Source organism: Lepidochelys olivacea (assembly GCF_965140295.1).
Source record: "Lepidochelys olivacea isolate rLepOli2 genome assembly, chromosome: 3".
Taxonomy (NCBI): domain Eukaryota; kingdom Metazoa; phylum Chordata; order Testudines; family Cheloniidae; genus Lepidochelys; species Lepidochelys olivacea.
Genome location: NC_140413.1, coordinates 37,300,969 through 37,321,559, shown reverse-complemented (window position 1 = coordinate 37,321,559; position 20,591 = coordinate 37,300,969). Strand labels below are relative to the sequence as shown.

General features: G+C 41.6%; 1 protein-coding gene across 1 annotated transcript in view; it reads left to right on the top strand.

Annotated features, from left to right (window-relative positions):
* TPO (thyroid peroxidase) overlaps positions 1-20,378 on the top strand; it is a gene marked incomplete at both ends in the record, with an annotated part of 200,136 nt that extends 179,758 nt beyond the window's left edge. Inside the window, 2 exons of the mRNA XM_084624270.1 lie at positions 15,497-15,676; positions 20,260-20,378. Of these exons, the coding sequence (XP_084480396.1) occupies positions 15,497-15,676; positions 20,260-20,378 (299 nt within the window). The remainder of the gene's footprint in view (positions 1-15,496; positions 15,677-20,259) is intronic.
* Between the last annotated feature and the right edge of the window lie 213 nt (positions 20,379-20,591).

Sequence of the window (20,591 nt, the reverse complement as noted above, 5' to 3'; positions counted from 1 at the left end):
TCCATAATTCATAGATATTAAGGTCAGAAGGGACTAGTCTGACCTTCTGCACAACACAGGCCACAGAATCTCACCCACCCACTCCTGCGAAAAACCTCACCTATGTCTGAGCTTCTGAAGTCCTCAAATCGTGGTTTAAAGACTTCAAGGAGCAGAGAATCCTCCAGCAAGTGCCCCATGATACACAGGAAGGCGAAAAACCTCCAGGGCCCCTTCCAATCTGCCCTGGAGGAAAATTCCTTCCCGACCCCAAATAGGGCGATCAGCTAAACCCTGAGCATATTGGCAAGATTCACTAGCCAGATACCCAGGAAAGAATTTTCTGTAGTAACTCAGATCTCACCCCATCTAACATCCCATCACAGGCCATTAGGCCTATTTATCATGAATATTTAAAGATCAATTAATTACCAAAATCATGTTATCCTATCATACCATCTCCTCCATAAACTTATCAAGTTTAATCTTAAAGCCAGATAGATCTTTTGCCCCCACTGCTTCCATTGGAAGGCTATTCCAAAACTTCACTCCTCTGATGGTTAGAAACCTTCATCTAATTTCAAGTCTAAACTTCCTGGTGGCCAGTTTATATCCATTTGACCCTTCACTGTAAGCTGCCGGCTTCCAAACTAGGACCCACAGGCCCACAGCAGAAAACTGAACAGGCTGAGCTTTTCTTCTTTAATGACCCCCATTACCATCAGCAGCTTCTGCCGCACTAGACTGGGTTGCTCTCTCGGTATTTGAAAAAAGACTAACATTAATACATTTACTGTTTTAAAATCATGAAATCTAGTATCACTTCTCTTTAAAAGGCCTGCACAATGATGGCAACTATCTTCTTTAGGTCTGGCTGCACAGGCAGTGTCGGATTAAGGGCCTCACAATGTGAGGGGCCTCTAAACAAAAGAAAAAACTGACTCCATTTCAAATTTTATCAAAATTGGTTGATATATAAAAGAGATATGGGAAAAAGAAGATTCTCTAAATATAACAAAATACGAGTACTGTGGCACCTTAGAGACTAACAAATTTATTTAGAAATTTTCGTTCAAATATGACAAAAACATACACATCTAGCTACACAAATACCCTTCCACCTATCAAAAAACATTTAGTGAAGGGTAAGGCCAGTGTGGAGAAAAAAATGATAATTGCAATTGTAAAATTAGTATTTCTACAAGTTAATCTGCTATCAGTCTCCAAAGGCTGCTACTGGTAAAATGCTGACTGACCATGCCTTCAAAACTCATACATATATACATACATACTCTCACTGCCAATAAAATCAGGAAAAGGAAGGGGTGGCTAAGGAATGACAATAACTGGGGGGAGGAGATGGGGAAGAAGAATGAGGATTAAGTGAGAGCTCAGAATTAGATGAAAGAGGCAATTAATTTTCTAGAAAGGTCCATCAATGGCTATTAGCCAGGATGGGCAGTAATGGTGTCCCTAGCCTCTGTTTGCCAGATGCTGAGAATGAGCAACAGGGGATGGATCACTTGATGATTATCTGTTCTGTTCACTTCCTCTGGGGCACCTGGCATTAGCCGCTGTCGGAAGAAAGGATACTGGGCTAGATGGACCTTTGGTCTGACCCAGTATGGCCGTTCTTATGTTCTTAAAGAGATTATCTAGGGTTGGTGGGGGGAACACCCCTAAATTCCACTAGTGAAAATAATGAGGAAAGAATCATGAGTTACAAATAAGAAAAAGGAAACAGTGAAGGTATAAAATAGAAATAGATAATGGTTCAAAATATTTTTTTTTAAAGTAGGAAACAGGAATGGGTTAAAAAACAAGAGAAAATCAAAATTGCAGCAGTTTGGCATGAAGTCCGGGGTAGTTAAGACACAGGTCAACATTTAAAAACAAACAATAAAAAAAAAAGATATGACTGTATTGCTAAGTTAAGTCATACCCTTACATTTATAATCTTTGTTCTTCACCCCCTCCTTTCTCTGTTTTCTCTTTACTTTTGTCATCTGAGTAACTTTAGTTAAAGTCTTATTCACTTAACTGGGACTTACAGCCCTGTTGAAAAAAGTGTGATTAGGCATTTTTAAACTATCGCTTACATTTCTTTATCATGATACCCTGCTAGTGCGTAGGGTCAAGACAGATGTATTAAAGTATTTATTATTAATAATGATAAGTATTACATATTTAATAACTATCACTCTCTCATAGCTTAAAAATTACTGAAAAGACTGTCCCTATACCTTTGAAATACATTTGCTTCTAGACAGAGAAAAAGACTGAAAAATGTCATCCCAAAGATGATGGTTAGAACATCTGAAAACAGGGTTAAGCCTAATGAAGTGTCTTTGAATCTTTAACAGTGAGAAGCCACAACATGATCTGTTGTCAATTAAAAAAAAAAATTTCTTGTTTAAATCTTGATCAAATCCTATACAAACTCCATCTTAAAACCTTTTAAAAAATCTCCCATGATGTTAGCTATGTTACAGCTAGAGACAAACTAAAATATCCACCATGAAGTCATTATGATTTTCCAGCATCTCCTTGCAAACATGAGGTGTGTCAAAGGGATTTTTCCTGGTGAAATAATTCATAGATACAATAAAGTGAGTTAATTCTGGAACACAGGATCTGCTTTGAATTATTGAGAGCTCTCCCTCTCCTCATGTGCCTTTTAATGACACTTTGGATCAGTGGATACTATCACTCATGTCACCAGAGGAAAATAGAACTTGGGTCAGGTAAGCTATTACTCCATTCAGAATCATTGGTCTTGGGGATGCCAGGCCGCACCTCCTTAACTTCCCTGCCAATAAAGCAATAGGGAACCCTACCAACCACAATACTTTCCACCCCCATCATACCCACAGTGGAGAACTTCTATACAGCTAGCCTGTTCCTGCCAGTTAGGAAAGATCAGAATATGTTCCAAGCTGCTTTGCATTCATTGTGCATATTAAATACATTCATAATTATGAGACTGCTTGAAATCTTTCCAGCTTTTATACAACATGTTTGTTTTAAGGCTCTGGTGACGTCTGCAATGTGTGGGTCTACTGAGATTTGAAACAGATGCATTATTTTCCTCAGCCACCTGGAGGAGAGTAAAATACTGAGAAAAAGCTGGCCTATAAGAACTCCCTGGTGTTCAAAAGCCAGGCTGGCTAATAGAAGAGAAAATCGTTCTGATTATTTAGACTGCAAAACAAATGACTAAGTATATTTAATTGCTGCTTTCCTTTAAAAAATACTGTCAAGGGTCTTACAGGCCTTAAAATTAATGCACAGTAGCTTGCCAGTTGTCCTTCTCTTTTAGGCCTTAAGGATTCTGGGAATGTGTTTATTTTTCCAACCTGACCTTGCTGTGGTGCTAAATCTAAAACCAACCAGATAAAGCCCAGGCTTATTGTAGAACTCAATGTAAACTAATGAGACCCTGAATGTTATGACACAAGCAGAAGATGCCATGTGCTCCCTGGTTTGGGTAGGCACAGTTACTCAAGGTTTTGGGCTTGATAATAATTTTTAAAATAAACTTTGCTGTGGGGTGAAGGTCAGTTTTAAATATAAATCCAATCTTGGCATCTTCAGAATAGATTTTTCTATCCAGGAGAAAGTTGTGTCCACCTGGGTAGCACAAGCACTGGAAATTCTGTTGATCTAGTCAAAGGAAAGGCTGACCTGCAGCAAACTGCCTCTGAATAAAATACAACAAACAGCTCCACAGTCATGTTCCAGGTGCTCTGCACCACACACACACCAATGACAATGGCCAGAACCCCATCCTCAAGTCACATTCACTACTATTGACTTCAGTGCCAACAATCTGTACTATACCCCATGCCTCCTCTCCTTGTGTTGAAAGCTTTGCTTCAACTCTGCCTCATTCTTCTTGTGGTATATTGAGGAATGTGTTAGAACAGCAACCTATCACTTTGTGGAGGGAGGAGTAGGGGGCGGGAGAATTCCTGGACCAGTGCACAGGCTAGTATCTATTACAAAGTGTGTCAGCAGGGAGAGTTATGGAAAGAGCCAGCTTAAAACAAGATGGACTCAGTTGTACCTTAGGGAGCAGCCTGTTCTATGTTTTGGGGCTTTTGTGCATTACCATTCTGAATTCTAAGAAATAAAATAGTATGATATTGCAGCCTTCTAGCCAGACTATTTTAAGTATTTCTCTAATATCTCTGTATATGTTGTTAACATAACCCTTCTGGCCAATGGAAGGGATGTCAATGACCAGGAGCTTTACAGATGTGTGAGAGAGTGTGCCTTGCAACAGACTGTGTGGCTAACAGGCAGCAGACGGCCAGTCCATGGTTATAGCAGAAATGCATCTTAGAGGGAGGAAAGGTAGTTGAGCCCTCCCCGCATCCCCACCCCTCAGTTCTGAGATTCATGGGGCTTGATCCTACACTCTGCTCAGATGAAGTGAAAATGCAGGGCCCTAAGGAGCCAGTTGTGGCTCCCCGATCCAGAATTGCCTAGTACGAACCCAAGGTAGAGCCTCTCCTGCGTCGGTTTTCCCTTGCATAAGAGGGACAGTGGGGCTATATCAATACTCCACTGGTGTAGTGTCCTGATGTGACATCTTAGCTGCCACACTTGGGATTGAACTAAGGAACCTCTAGAGCTAAAGTTTGTGCCTGGACTCTTTAGCAGGGGGGCGGCAACACCTCATATCCTTGAGAGGTTACACATGCTCCTGCAATACATAAACATTTTCATTCATTTTAAAACAATGAATTCCTAAGATACTTAAAAACTCAATTCAGTAAGGTGTAACTTAGCTGAACGATGTTTGTCCAGTTTATTTGCAGGAAATTACCATATCTATCACAGACACTGTTAGTCTTTGTCAATTAGAGAGATTTCTGCCAGCCATTTCCTTTTTAACTTCTCATCAAGAGACCAGCAGCTAGCAAAAATGGCTCTCCCAAACCTGGTTTCTGACTTGTCATTCTGAGGACAGCAAAGCAGTAGAGTGATTGTGCAAATTCTGATGATGGTGGGGGGGGTTGGAGGTCATATGACACTAGCCAATAATGGATGCATCTCCCACAATCCAACTCTGTCAGAGCTGGAAGGTTTGTTTGGTTTATAAACAATAGTAACTCTGTGCAGCACCAGTCCTCTGGAATGTTTTACATGTGGAAGATGCATTGTTGTACAGTTTTCCCCTTCACCCATACTTGGGTTGGAGATTTATTCCAAGACAGAGCCAGCAAATTCCATTTACCCCCCAACACGGAACTGAAACAAAGCCAGGTTATGGACCAGATGCTACTCCGCTGAGGCTATCTTGGGCTACATAACTCCTGTGCCACTAGAGACCAAGGCCACTCTTTGGCTTTGCTGAGAAATTCACAAGGTAAGCAGGAAACTGTGCAGCCTGGAAATACCCAGGCCAGGAGGGAGTGAGATGTGTGTCTCTGCCCAAGAGAGGTGATGGCTCTGGAGCCAGAAGCCTGAGAGTGGATGCCCTTGGTGGACCCTAGAGGGAGAATACAGGTGTAGTTGCCCTGAACTGTGACGGTGGCCATGGAAAAGCCCAATAATTTTGGTTCAGGGCCCGTTAAAAGGGCTTCTTTGGCTGACTAGAACTCACCCACATTAGAATAGCTGAGGCATTGCCTGAATTTATGTGGCTGAGTCACCTGAAACTTCATCACCCTGTAAGGAAAATGAGGCAAAGATCATTTGAGATACTGTTGAGAATGTGGAATGGCACAGACTAATGAAATAAAATCTGTACTCTAATTTGACCAATGAAGACATGGAGCTAGCTTCACGGAATGTGGAACGCAGATGGCTCACCAAATTTCTTCAGCTGCTGGCCCACAGAAGATGATATTTTTGGATGGATTAAACTCTTTAAAAAGGCATCTCTGAATGCAGATTAGTTTAAGTCTTAACAACATTGACAGTGCCCCCTTTTAATGCTACATCTCACATCTAAAGCAAATGTGTTGCTATTTTCAAAGAAGGGGAAAGTTTTTACCAGACATCTTCCATTACAATTCAATCCCTTGCACCTCATTGAAAACCATGGTTTATTAGTTATTTAACTTTCAGAGAAAACCATCAGCATCTGAAAACAAAAGTGAGAAAACATTTTGAAAACAAAACATTTTACTGTTGTTCTTGGTCTCTCTTCATTAAAAAGGTTCAGCTGATTAGATCTTAATTATGTAACCAATCATATGCACCATATACAAAACTCTTATGTCTTCCTCATACAGTGATGATTACAAATTCAACATTTTACCATAGTTACCATTTCTCTGTACTTGGAAATAGCTAGAGATATTAGTGGGTAAATACTGACATATAAATGGCAAGTACTGTATGTTAGTAACAATGATGGAGAAGTAGTTGGTACTTGTTCAAAATGTTAAAGCTGTTCAATACTGGATGTTTAATTTATGCCTTAAACCGATTTAGAATATAAAGTGTTAAAAGATGTTGACCTTTAATACTGATCAAATATTAAATACTTTCCTATGCAAAATAATGTCTAAATTTTCCATATCTAACATTGTATCACTAGTTACATCTGTAGAGCTATATAGTTCTATTGGAAAATCAATGGTTCCAGTGAAATTTTTAACAGATGTATTGCTGCTTTTACACAAAGAGGAATAATGGTTTGGTCAATTCTTCAGCACACTAACCACAAGAAATACATCAAGTGATATATTCAACATCTGCCGATGATATCATGCCACAGTTTGTTTTTCAGCAACCTAAATGAACCTAGGGACTTGCTTTTGCTATGATGCTCAGCAGAGACTTGGACCACAGTTCATTTCCAATTGCTTGTTTGGAATTTCCCATGAAATATTCTTTAATTGAAATATTGTATTTCTGAAGTCTGTCATTTCATGAGCCATTTGCCATTCTTGTAACAGGGAAATAATCCAGATATCAAGTTTACAGGAAATGTCTGACTCAATTAGAATAAAAAGAATGATATATTGGGTCTTGTTGACATGTTTGATTCTTCCAGTTAAACTCAATTTGGAGCCCAGGGGAATGGAGATGGGGTGGGGGGAGGCTGGGATAAAGAGAAGAAGGGGGTGAGTGGATTAAGAGGAGGAGATGGGAAGGAGGGAAGTGGAATGGGACTTGCAGTCAAGGGGAAGGGGAAAGGAGAAGGGACTGGAGCGGAGGATACATGTATGGACGTGGGTGAGGGAGATTAGAGTGAGACTGAGATAAGGACACCAGGGAGGACAGAGAACGAAAGCAGGACTGTAACCTCCAGAGAACATTCCCCTCAGAACCTGGAACAGAACCCAGGTTTTCTCAGTTTTAACATTCATTGCTGTCAGCAAATAGCTGTGAAACCAACTGGCATCATGTGTGCCTCATCTCACTCGAGAGGCTGATTCACACAGAGGATGACAACTCACTACTACTACAAGTTACTCTGTTAGCTCACCTGGGAGAGCTATGTGCAGTGGACACAAAGTTCCAAACCCCACTGATGAACAGTGTGGGAGTCAATATGGTTTCACATGATGGAATTTTATGTTTTTAAAGCCCAAAAACTACATTAAAGGAATTTTAAGGTTGCAAAGTCAAGCACTCAAAAGCTAAGAAATGCCAGAATTAAGAGTATCTGTGCAACTTTAATTCAGCCCCTTTGCGTATGTGCATTATGCTTAGGCTGGATAGAATTTATCAATGTTTATTTTTAAGCATTTTTTAAAATTTAACCTGTTCAGATTGTCACAGTTCAGAGAAATTATGCAGGCTGTGAGTTATCAGAAAATTATTTAATGACAGAAAGTTTAACATTTTTTGAATCCCAATGGTTAAAAACCATTAAAAAACAAAATTGTCAATAACATGTCAAAGTATAAAAACAAAATATCTATACATCAAATTCTAATATGCTCTCAGGCAGCATTTTCCTTGCTTTGCTTATCCTAAATTTTCACTACTATTGATGGAAATACCTGTGTGTGTGGTGAAATTGATGTTTACCAACATTTACTGAAACTTCCAAAACTGTTATGATACAGTCTTTAATTACATGATTGTGACAGATATCGCAATTTCCTGTAATGTCCCTGAGAAACCTTACTGAATTAAGTTAAAGTAGCTTTGGAGTCCAATGTCTTAAAAATGCAAAGTTTCTGTATTACTGTGGAATTGTATGCAACTTCTACAGCAGGGGAGAGATGACCAGTGTAAAACCTGAAAAGTGTTATGAACTTCAAAGCACTATTTGAAACAATGTGCCAGACAAGAATGAATTTCTGGGACAAACAAAATTACATGGATTTCCCAGGAAATCTCTAGGGGAAAGTGAATGCAAATGTACCACCTCTGCTTATGCAAAAATTCAGGCTTTTGAAGCGATTCCCTGAGGAGGGTCCTTTGTATGCAGATCTCCATTACAAAAGGAGAAGATCAAAGGTCCAAGCTGTATAAAGAAAAGAATGAACTGTTCCTAGGGGTGGTCTTTTGAGCTAAAGCAGTTATGAACCTGTAACCATAGAAAAACCCACATGGAGTCTGCCGGACTGATCACTTACCAGAGCTGTTAGAGTTTCAATTATCTCGAGCAAGTGATTAGCATGTGTGTAGGTTCTTTTATTGTTTTTCTATGTTTTCTCTGTAATGCTTTCACCTTATCAATAAATGTGGTTGCTTAGAAAGAGCTGTATGGTAATTTATAACTGGGGGCAAGTACACTGTTCATAGCCTCAGGAGGGAAAGCAAAATGCAGATGCTGGCTGTTCAAGCCATTTGGCTTGCTGGGAATAATGCAGTTTAGGGAGGGGATTGTACAGCCTGGAAAAACCCCAGTCAGGAGAGAAAGAGACAGGGATCTCTGCCCAAGATGATAGTTAGGAAGTCTGAAGCCTAAAAGTGCGTGTTCTTGCTGGACAATGGAGGGGGAATACAGGTGCATTTGCCCTGAACCCTGACAATGATCATATGCTATTTTCCCACCAGACCCTACCTCATTTGGTACACAGAGTGGATCTGCTCTGGGGATGAATCAGAGTTGTGTGGTGAAAGAATGTAGGACTCATGCCTCGTATGTTAGTTAAGTTGAAAGGTGTGTCATGAATGATGCAGTAGTTTGCAGAAGGAGAAAGGATGGTCTTGTAGTTTAGACAGTTGAAGAAGGCCAATTGCATTTTGGGATGTATGTGTAGGGGCACTGCCAGCAGATCGAGGGACGTGATTGTTCCCCTCTGTTCGACATTGGTGAGGCCTCATCTGGAGTACTGTGTCCAGTTTTGGGCCTCACACTACAAGCAGGATGTGGAAAAATTGGAAAGAGTCCAGCGGAGGGCAACAAAACTGATTAGGGGACTGGAACACATGACTTATGAGGAGAGGCTGAGGGAACTGGGATTGTTTAGTCTGCGGAAGAGAAGAACAAGGGGGGATTTGATAGCTGCTTTCAACAACTGAAAGGGGGTTCCAACGAGGATGGATCTAGACTGTTCTCAGTGGTAGCTGATGACAGAACAAGGAGTAATGGTCTCAAGTTGCAGTGAGGAAGGTTTAGGTTGGATATTAGGAAAAACTTTTTCAGTAGGAGGGTGGTGAAACACTGAAATGCGTTACCTAGGGAGGTGGTGGAATCTCTTTCCTTAGATATTTTTAAGGTCAGGCTTGACAAAGCCCTGGCTGGGATGATTTAGTTGGGGATCGGTCCTGCTTTGAGCAGGGGGTTGGACTAGATGACCTCCTGAGGTGCCTTCCAACCCTGATATTCTATGAATGCTGTATTAGAGAACTGCGTTCTAACCTTGCTGCTGCGACAAAATTCCTGTGTGATGCTGGACAAAAAAATCACTTAACCCAAACATTTCACAGATGGTCACTATTTCTGGATGCCCGGCTTGAGACCCAAGGGCCTCATTTACAGAAATGCTGAGCAATTACTACTGCAAATGACATCAGCAGGAGCTATGCTTTGAACAATTAAGTGCTATAAAATTTTAAGTACTCTGAAAAATCAGGCATTTCAAATTGGGCACCCAAAATTAATGGACACTTTTGATCTTAATCTGTTTATGCCTCAATTCCCCATCTGTAAACTGGGGATTAGAAACATGTTTAATTATTTTGGGTCATTCTCTAACAGCAGTTGATCATGATGTGGCTTTAGGTGCTCTAGATAATACCATTATGACAATATCCCCACATCCCTACTGTCTTAGCGCTTGGCTAGACTTACATTTTATAGCGCTCTAACTTGCTGGCTCAGGGGGGATGAAAAATCACCACCCTGAGCACAGCAAGTCAGAGCGCTTTAAAGCTAGTGTAAACAGGTTCCCGGCGCTTGGAGCTAATCCCCTCGTGGACGTGGATTACCAGGAGCGCGACCACACTCGCACTTCAAAGCGCTGCCGTGGGAGCACTCCTGCGACAGCACTTTGAAGTTTCCAGTGTAGCCATGCCCTTAGAAGAAGAATGACATATGCTTCATTGTCAGCTGAATAGACCAAATTTGACAAAACCATTGATAAGTCTGTGGCTTTACACCTGGTGAAATCTTAAACTTGGGTTGACCCTGCCTGTGGCCTTGTGCCAGAGGAAAAGAAAGGCTGAAAATATGCTGTTTACATCAGTTTATTGTTGTTTTGTCTGGTATTTTGTACTATGGTAGCGATGAAAGTGACATACCGCTACTTATTACCTCTGGCCAAATGAAAAATCCTAAAGCCAGAGTGCCTATTATATCATGGGCATTGACAACTGGGGCCTTGGAGGGGTCAGGCCCTCCCCCAAATTGAGGGATTGCATTCATAAATAAAGGAACACTGTATTTGGAATAGAAGCTCATTTGTCTCACTTTATTAAAATTGGACATATATAGTCATAGTACAAAATTGCTCATTAAAACAATACTCAGCAACTTGTTTTATTATTTTTAAACTCTAGCCCCCCCTTTCCCCTCCCCATAAAAAAAAAAGTTGTGTATCCTATATGTGACATATCTGGAAAGCCACATAGATCAGTAGTCAAACTAATTGTTTGAGATAACAGCATAAAAAGGGAGCATAATGGGGGTCACACTCACCTCTTGCAAGCATCCCCGGCTGAGTGCATGTGCTTGCACTCTCTCTCTGTTTGTGGTGGGTTTTCAGTGAGTCAGCCCTCCAGCCAAGCCATACCCAGTCTGTCTGTGAGATACAGGCAATGCAAACCCCTTTCATACAAGTCCAACAGGGGGCTCTCTCAGTGCCCTCTGTGATGTCTCTCTCAGTTTGTCCCTGCTCTAAAATAGAGGCTCCTTCCCTGGAGGCAGTGTCTTTGCCCTCTCAGGGCCTTTCTGGCCCCACATCTCTTCAGCTGGGGCCACTATGGTTCAGTTCCCCTTCTGGGGTGCCTCAAAGTCCAGGCCACTTTCCCAGCAACTCACAATGTCCCTTTAAATAAACAGCTGCTATACTTCCCTGGGCTACTTCCCGCACATTCTTCACCCTTACCTCAGGGCGTTCTCCTCATGGAGTCCCAGTGGGCAGCTTGGAGCACCATCCACTCTCCTCCAACTTTAGCAAGAAACTCTTCTTATACTGGCCTGCTGGGTCCTGATTGGCTGCTTCCCACACAGCCACTGGAGGCAGCTTGGAGGACCTCTCTACTGCCCCTTTCTGGGGCAGGGTGTGGCAGGACCACAAGGTCTCCAGCAGGGGGCCTCAGGGCCTAGTCCACCCCGCCAATGAAGCCTAATGTAGTTAATCTTTAGAAGAAGGCACAACATTTTTAGTGACTTAGACTCAGTGTACTTCCAGCTGATAGTAAATTATATGGCATTACAAAGATTACACTGCATTTTCTAGGTTTTTTATGTTGCCTTGAACAGTATACACTAGAAAAAGAGTTATCCTGAAACGTTAAACCAAAGCAAAGATTGAATTTTGTCACTACCATATCACTACATCGAATACCAAGTCAGTACATTCCCAGGGTGTGTACAATGATTATGGTCAGAGCTGAGTACTATTATTACGTTGACTACACCTTAACTGTCACTCTACACCTTGCTTGAAACAAGGATTCTTTAAAATTTTGTATTAAAAAAAAACTACATTAAAAGAATGTTACAGTTTCAATGTCAAGCACTCAGAAGTCAGGAAATGCCAAAATTGAGAGTCCCTGTGCAACTTTACTTCGGCTCCTTTTTGTGTGTTCATTATGATACAGTCATTAATTACATAATCACATTAATTTTCTGTAGGACCTTATGCCTCATTCAGTGCACAGGATGGATGGCACTCGCTGAATAAGTTGTTTTCTCTTTATTGTTCTATATGTGGCCCCAGACCTCATTTATTGCACAGTATTCAGTCCTTGCTCTTAAAACAGAATTATTAATTTCCTCAATGACTTTGCTATCGTGCTTATCGTTATGGTATCTGTATGCTTTCATGAACATCAATAAATTTATTGGCACAACACCCCTGTGAGATGAGTATTAACCAGCAGGCTACAGAATAAATGAGCCAGCAAGCATGAGTATGATGCTGTAGCCTAGTGACTAAAGCACTCAGCTAAGAGGTGGGAGACCAAAGATCCAGTCTGGCTACTTCAGTGACTTTTAAAATTTATTTTTCCATTGTGGAACAGTTTCAACAGGAGAGACTAAGGGAGTCCCTAAATCACAATAACACAAAGCCTAGTGCACTCCTGTGAGAGGTGGCAGATCCCATTTCAAATCTCTTCTTCCCCTAAGGTGGAGAGGGGAGTTGAACCTGGAGCCTCCCATATACCAGGTGAGTGCTCTTAGCACTGGGCTAAAATTTACAAGCAACAGCCTCCCCCCTGGGGCTTTGTTTTAGAGAGGCTTTGCAACTGAGAATCCCAGGCAGATTCCCAAGCACCTCCTCTGCAGCCTGATCCAAGGCCCTATCTCGGAGAGAGGGGCAGGGCTTATCTCCCCTTGGCAAGGTTAGGTGAGGAGCCGCCTGGTGTGCTGACTTTTGTGAATCCCATTCTCAGGCACATGTCTCTCCCCATTCTTTTTGTAGGGAGCTGAGGCACCAAACTCAGGCTCTGTGAATCCTAGTTATTTTCTAGGTGTCTGTGAGAGAGAAAAAGGAGTAAGAGAATGAGGCAGCTTTCTGCAGGAGACCTGAGGCCTGAAACAGGCTTGCTAAATGAGCTAACCAGACACAACTGGCACAGGCAGGGAACAGCAAGCAGCTGGTTCCTTAAAAGAGAGGTGAAGCAGTTGTTTGGGAGAACTGACTCTGGGAAGTGAGCACTGAGCAGGACAGCTGCAAGCTAAGCCCAGGCTGTGAGGTAACAGCCATGCTTTGGAACAGATTTTTGGGACTCTGAGTTTTGTTTTGAATGGTTTGAATAAACACAGACCCCTCTAAAGGAGGTGATTAGACAAACAAGTGTGTGGAGTCTCTGTAAAGAAAAGGGCCTGGAAGCAGGAGAATAGATTGCAGAGCAGAGGCACCCCAGACACAAGGGGGTGCAAAGGGTCAGCCAACCCCTCTTCAGTGCCTGACCTTCTTTGTGAACCTAGCCCCTAGTGATGATTTGCGGAAATGGGTGCCCTGTCTTAACAGTGAAGGCTAGCAAACTATACCTTGTCTCACTGACTACTTCTTCATGGAACCACTGTATTCTTGTGAGAGGATCTCCTGACACTGCACTGAGACCAGAGCAGCTAATGAAATGGAGGCTACTTACCTGTAACTGGAAGTTCTTTGAGATGCATGGTTCCTATTTGTATTACACATGTAGGTAGACAAATGCACCATCCACCCAAGTCTGGAGTTTCTTCCTCAACTGATGGTCCCTGTGTGTATTCAATATGGTGGAGATTAAGAAGCAGCAGTCAAAGAGGACACAGACGTGATGGCTGACTGTAATACTGCTGTCCCTACAGCTGTGTCTGCAGTAGAAGATTGAACCAAAGCATAATGTTTTATGAAGGTGTAAAAGCAGCTTCAAGTATTTGCCCTATACATCTCCAGTAGAGGTACATCTCTCAGAGATGTGCTGAGGTTGCTTGCACTTTGGTGGAATGAGCACTCACCCCCACCCAGGGCTAATTGGTAGCAAAGGATAATACAACCAGAAATCTATTTTGAAAGTCTCTGTGCAGATATAGTTTGACTCCTTGATCTCTGTGTTATGGAAACAAATAGTTTAGGTGTTTTTCTAATGACTTTTATAGATAAAAAGGCCAGCACCCTTCAGACATGCAGAGAATACAGCATCCTCTTTATCTGAGGCATGTGGTTTAGGGGGGAAAAAATACCATTTAGTGGATAGTTTGACTCATATGAAACTTGAGCCTAGTAAATTTATATTCATTTTGGACTCCTGAAGGGTTCAGATGCCTTGCACGGTATGATTGCCCCAACGAGCTTTTCAGCCTAAGATGGAGGCATCAGTAATGACCGTTGCCTCAGGAGTCGATGTGAAGAAAGGGATCCCCACTTGCACCTTTACCCGCTTTGTCCATCAGACAAAATAGTCCAAAACCTTGGACCGAATTTTCATCTTGTCATAATGTTGCTCCTCTCTGAGTACATGGACAGGAGCCAGGCTTTCAGACAAGGAAGATAGAGCCTGGCAAATAGTTTAATGTGTGTGTGAGGCCATGTGGTCGAGGAAGGAAAGGCAAGTTCTGACTGAAGTCTAGGGTCTGAATATACCATAAGTTAAACTCCTGCTATATATGAGTCCAATGTGACCCCTGTGATATTTATGGACTTCCTGGGGACCAATATGGATTCTTTGTGTTTGACACAAACATCTAGAGAAGACAGTAGAATGAACAGGGTGCCCGCTGGATTTCTTTATATGATCTGCCCATCAGAAGCCAATTGTTGAAGTATGGGAAGACATGAGACCCTTTCTTCTCATCCAAGCTCCACCACTGAAAAAACTCTTGTAATGATCCTGGGTACCTACCTAGTCCAAAGGGGAGGACTACTTGATAATGGTCCTGGCTGAAGAGGAACCTGAGGAACCTCCTGTGGGATGAGTGAATGTCTGTGAAAGTATGCAGTGGCTGCAAACCATGTGCCTTCTTCTAGAGATGTAATTATTGATGCCAAAGAGATCATGCAGAATTTTAGCTTTTGGATGAATATGTTCAGTTTGAGAATTGTCTTCCATCTCCCACTCTTTTTGGGGAACAAGAAGTAAGGGGAGTAGAATCCCTTCTGTTGATGATGAAGTGGAACTCTTTCTATGGCTCAGAGTGGTCCCTGAAAAGGAACCAGGAAAGGGGTTAGTGGGTAGGAATTGTGAGAAACTCGACTAGATAGCCTCTGTGAATAATTTCCAGTATCCATTTGTTAGTAGTTAGGGCCTCCAGTTTCAGACTAATTGGATAAAGTGGCTTCCAAAACCCTGAGGAGGGAAATGTAGTACCAATAAAGGAATGTGGGTCTCGACAGTCCCATGAAAAGAAACTCTTTGGCTGCGAGTTACAGTGAGATGTGGTGGTGGATGTTGCAGGGGCTGCATTCCTGGTCCTATAAACCCTCTGTCTTTTACATGCTAGTTCCTGAGGATGTTAATGATATGAGGACTGAGGAGATGGTCTCGCTGTATAGCCCTGTCTATGATGATTTTTCCTGGGGGCAGGAATATAAAGAGCAAACAGTTGTCCTTGAGGGAATGAAGACCTGCATCTGTCATTTTGTGGAACAGATTGGTGATATCAAAGGACAGATCCCAGATGGTACTCGACACATCTCTAGGGAAACCTGGGGATCATACCCACAAGTCCCTTTCATAACAATAACTGTAGACATTCCTCTGTAAGCAGTGTCCAGAGCATCCTCTGTGGCCTGAAGGGAAGTTCTGGTCACCATTTTGCCCTTGTTAATTAAGGCTTGGAAGTGGGATCTCCTACTGGGAACTTGTCCTTAAACTCTAGAAACTTGGCATAAAATAATATTTAGCCAGGAGGTCCTGATACTTTGAGATCCTAAACTGAAGGGAGGTGAGAGAAAAGACTTCTTCCCAGGAGGTTGAGGTGCTTGGGTGCCTTGTCAGAGGGAGTAACTTTTGGGTGTTATTTCCTGGATCACTCTGTAACTCCTTGTACGACCAAGGAGTTAGGTGGTGGGTGTGAGGATAACGCCCCACCCCCCCACCATTTAAACAGAACAAAGTAACACTCCTTGGTCCTCTTTGGGGTGGCAGCAGAAGGAGGAATGTGCCACACCACGTTTGCTAGGTCCATGATGGCCTTGTTGATTGGAAGGACCATCCGACTGGGACCAGAAGGCTGAAAAATGTCCAGAAATCTCTGTTGAGGCTCCTGAACTTACTCAAGCTGAATCTCTAGCTCGGACACCACCCTGTGCATGAGCTCCTGATATTGTCTGAAGTAATCAGGTGGAGACTGAGAAGATCGTGTAAGTACTTTGGTGAAATTGTCCCCAGAACCATTGGCACCATCTTGCTTCCTTCCTGTGATGGGGTGTTCACCGCACACCAGAAAGGAAGGGGATAAAAGCAGCCTAGGGACTAGCCAGTCAAATTAAAATAAAGGCTACATGCCTGGCACCCTGTCTTCTATATACCATTTCAACTCAGGTCCCTCTGCTGCCTGCCACTGTGGCAGTACATCTCACAGATACTACCTGTATCTTATATAGGTAGATGTGAGACTATTTGTTAGAGATGTTGTCTACTACAGTGCACACATTATATAGTATTGTGTTTTACCTCAGTTTGGGATAAAATGCTAATATTACTTTTTTTAAAAAATAACAAAAAGGTACCTTATAAATATTGCAATGGTCTGTTACAACAGTCTATTATTTTACTAAGTTAGAAAAAATAAAGCATTCAGTGTGGTTCAGGATTTCCTGTGAGTTTTTGTTGGTTTACTCAGGTTCATGTTTTAGATAATATAATACTCCCTCGCTCTGACATAGTGCTTTTCAGCAGTAGATTTCAGAGCGCTTTACAAAAGAGATCAGTATCACTGTCCCTATTTTACAGATACAGAAAGTGAGGCATAGAGAGGCAAAGTAACTTGCCCAGGTCACCCAACAGACTAATATCAGAGCTGGGAATAGAACCCAGGTGTCCTGAATCACAGGCCAGTGCTCTATCCATGCTGCCTCCCACTGCGCAGTTTAGGAGTTAACCAAAGCCAGTTGAGGTGGGGATGTCACTTGGTTTCCTGTTTCAGGCTTGGTCAGAATATCTGTAGGATCAGAACAATAATGATCCTGGTGGGATCCCAGGACTGAAGAGACAATGGGGAAAGCCGCAGCCATACTTGTGTAGCTCACTCATTCCAGTCCAACTGATCTGCTGTCCAGATGGCTCTTTCAGCAAGCTCCAGATAAACAATGTCCAGAAAGGTGAGGAAACCAAATCCCGTTAAAATTACTCATTCAAAACACATGCTGGGGTTTTTAACTACTAACATTTCCTCTCATTTCTAGAATCTTTCAGCTTGTTATGAGCCTAATCCATGACATTAAAAGAAGCTTTGAAGACCCCTTTGTGTATTTCTTTTAACTGAAACAATCTAGTTTGTAACATGATTTCTATTTCTAGCTTTTGCTTACTTTTGTAGACAACTTTATATAACTGGCTAGGTTGGACAACTTAAAATACAGGTCTCTGCACAACAATAGTACAAGTTACACTTCTTAGTATTACGTAAATCTGTGTTGGTAGAAACTCAAAGGAGTATATTACTACTAGGTGAAAGCCTGTGCTGTCGTACTGGTGTAATTCATAAAGTGTGAAATAGCTGAGAACTTGAAAATTGGATGTTAACTGACTGTCAACCCAGTAATGATTGACCCTGGTGATATTCTAAACAAAAACAGCTCTGAACCATGCTTGTAGCTGTTTCTATTGTTTCATACTGACTCAAACAGATATCTAGACTGCAGAGTGACACACAGACAGAGTGACAATTCTGGAATCTTACTACATAGATTGTATTGAAGAGAGTAGCCACAGACACTCACTTTATTCAATTAATACTGTGATTAATTGATTAAAATCTTGATATAGGATATTTCAGTTTACTTGGTAATTGACTGGTTTGGAATGAAGCCCTGTTTTCAGGATAGGATTATTTGCTACCTTATCTTTATTAAAAAAGGAATACACAACATAGTAAGACAATAATAAAGGTTTTAACACATTAACAAAATGATACCTAATAAATATTGCAAGTATCTGTTCCAACACAGTCTACTGAGAAAGAATAAAGATCCTTTTGAAATCATGCTAGTGGACCTTTGTAGATATTGACTGGACCTTTGTAGATACTGACCAAGAAATTAGGTGCCATAAAAATAAAAGTAGAATTGATGCATTTAGTTTTATTACAATTCAAGAATAAACTACTTATTAGTTTTTGTATATGCTTCATAGTCTGTACCAACACACTGTGTGTAACATTTTTATAATTAAGCTAACCAGAAAGATCCATAAGGAAGCAAAATACACAAAGCAACACTAAAATAAGTAAAGCAAAATAATCTGGAACCCTAGTATGTGGATACTATTACTCTCCACTGTATAAAGAGTGCTAAGATATGAAGGTTCTATCACAGCCTTGTATTAGTGGAAGAAGAGTATATTTCCCAATGATTTAAATCCCCCAAGAGAGTAAGTTTTCACCACTTCAAAGACTATTCCTGAATCTTAAGAATTTGATAATACTATATTCCCAAAAATTTCATTCCGTTAACCCTGTTTATACCTCCTTGGACAACCCCCACAAAGTTTGGGTTTTCTCCTTGTGCATTTCAAGTATTTCCTTTAAAGTAATTATGGAGGCAATCTTATTTGTTCACTCCTTGGTGGTGGTTTGACTAAGGCATACATGCTAAACTTTCTTAAGTTCCCTCGTAAATCAGTCAGTCCAGCCCTCTAATGATTTTTGCTTCTCTCTGAAATCCATCCAATTTGTTAAAAACTTTCTGGTACAGAATTACCTTGGACTGAATGCATTTTCTAGCTGCAGTTTCATCAGAAACAGAAAGGGGCTTGCTGACTGAAGGACTCATTGTATAGAGATACCAAACTTTATAGCTAAGGTCCTACCAAATTCACAGTCCATTTTGGTAAATTTCATGGTCAGAGGATTTTAAAATTGTAAATTTCATGATTTCAGTTATTTAAATCTGAAATTTCACGGTGTTGTAACTGCAGGGGTTCTGACCCAAAAAAGGAGTTGTGCGGGGGTCGCATGGTTATTGTAAGGAGCAAGGTGCAATACTTTACTTCTGCACTGTTGGTGGTGGTGCTGCCTTCAGAGCTGAGCAGCTGGAGAGGAGGGGCTGCTGGCCAGGAGCCGATCTCTGAAAGCAGAGCCACCACCAGCAGAAGTACAGAAGTAAGCCCTGAAGTCAGTGCAGAAGTAAGGGTGGCAATACCATGACCCCAACCCCCAATAACCTCATGACCCCTCCCCCCGCAACTCATTTTTGGCTCAGGACCCCCATTTGAGAAATGCTGATCTTCCTGTGAAATCTGTATAGTAGAGGGTAAAAGTATACAAAAGTCCAGATTTCACGGGGAGACCAGATTTCCCAGTCCGTGATGCGTTTTTCATGGCATGAATTTGGTAGGGCCTTAATTGTATCCTTCACACGAGTACGTACAGGGAGCCAGATTCTCAGAAGCATTTACTTTTGAGGATCTGGACCACTGTCTCCATTCCAGACTGGGAGCAATCCTGCCTGGCAAAACATAGACTAACACGGCTGTTACTCTGAAATCTGTATATTGAAGAAACTATGTGCAATAAAGTCCTAGATCCCATGGAATTTTTTTCTTCCTGTCTTACAGTTTGAAATTAATATATTCCATGGAGATAACTAATTGGCGCTAAAATGTAATTGATGGAAGGGAGTAGTTTTTCAGCGACACAGCAGGAATTTCTTTTCAAGACCCCAAAGAAGAACGTATTAATGAACACATCTCTATAAGCCCTGTTCTCTGTGCTTGTCTCCTTGCTCTACTGTGCAATGACTGATGTAACAATAGAAACCTTGAGAAGCTTATTCGTCTCTGAAGACCAAAACCTGCTAATTGAAATCCTAAATAGCAGCCACATTTCTCATAATTTGGCAAACTGCCTAGGGTAATTTGATGTTTGCTGGCAGGGGGCGAGGCAGTGGGAGCACCTGTTCCAATAGGATGAATGCTTGACAGTCATGAAGTCTGGCCAGAAAGGTATTTTTTTATACCCGCATTTCACTTGTAACCAGTCAATACTAGAGCATGGCCCACATGGCTGCTTTTTTTTTTTTTTTTTTTTTCTTTGCCCTTTAGGAGATTTCAGCAAAATGAATGAGAAATTGATGACAAGTGGTGACAACTCCTGTACAGAATATATTTTCTTTTCACAGGATTTCTGTCTTGGAAATACATCCTGGGCTGCCATCACCTAAAACTGTGTGGGAATGCAGTGATGAACCTGCAGGTAGCAGAAGGAATTCCTTCAAGGAAACTCTGCTATTAATTTATAGTGACATGCTGTTGCTTGTCTGTCTAATGAAGTGTATTCTGGTTCAGGCCCTTGAGTGCCTGCAAGTGGCCAGGACTGTGTAATGGGCAATTGTCTCATGGGCTGCCTTCCATCTTTGAGAGTTGCCATGGGAATT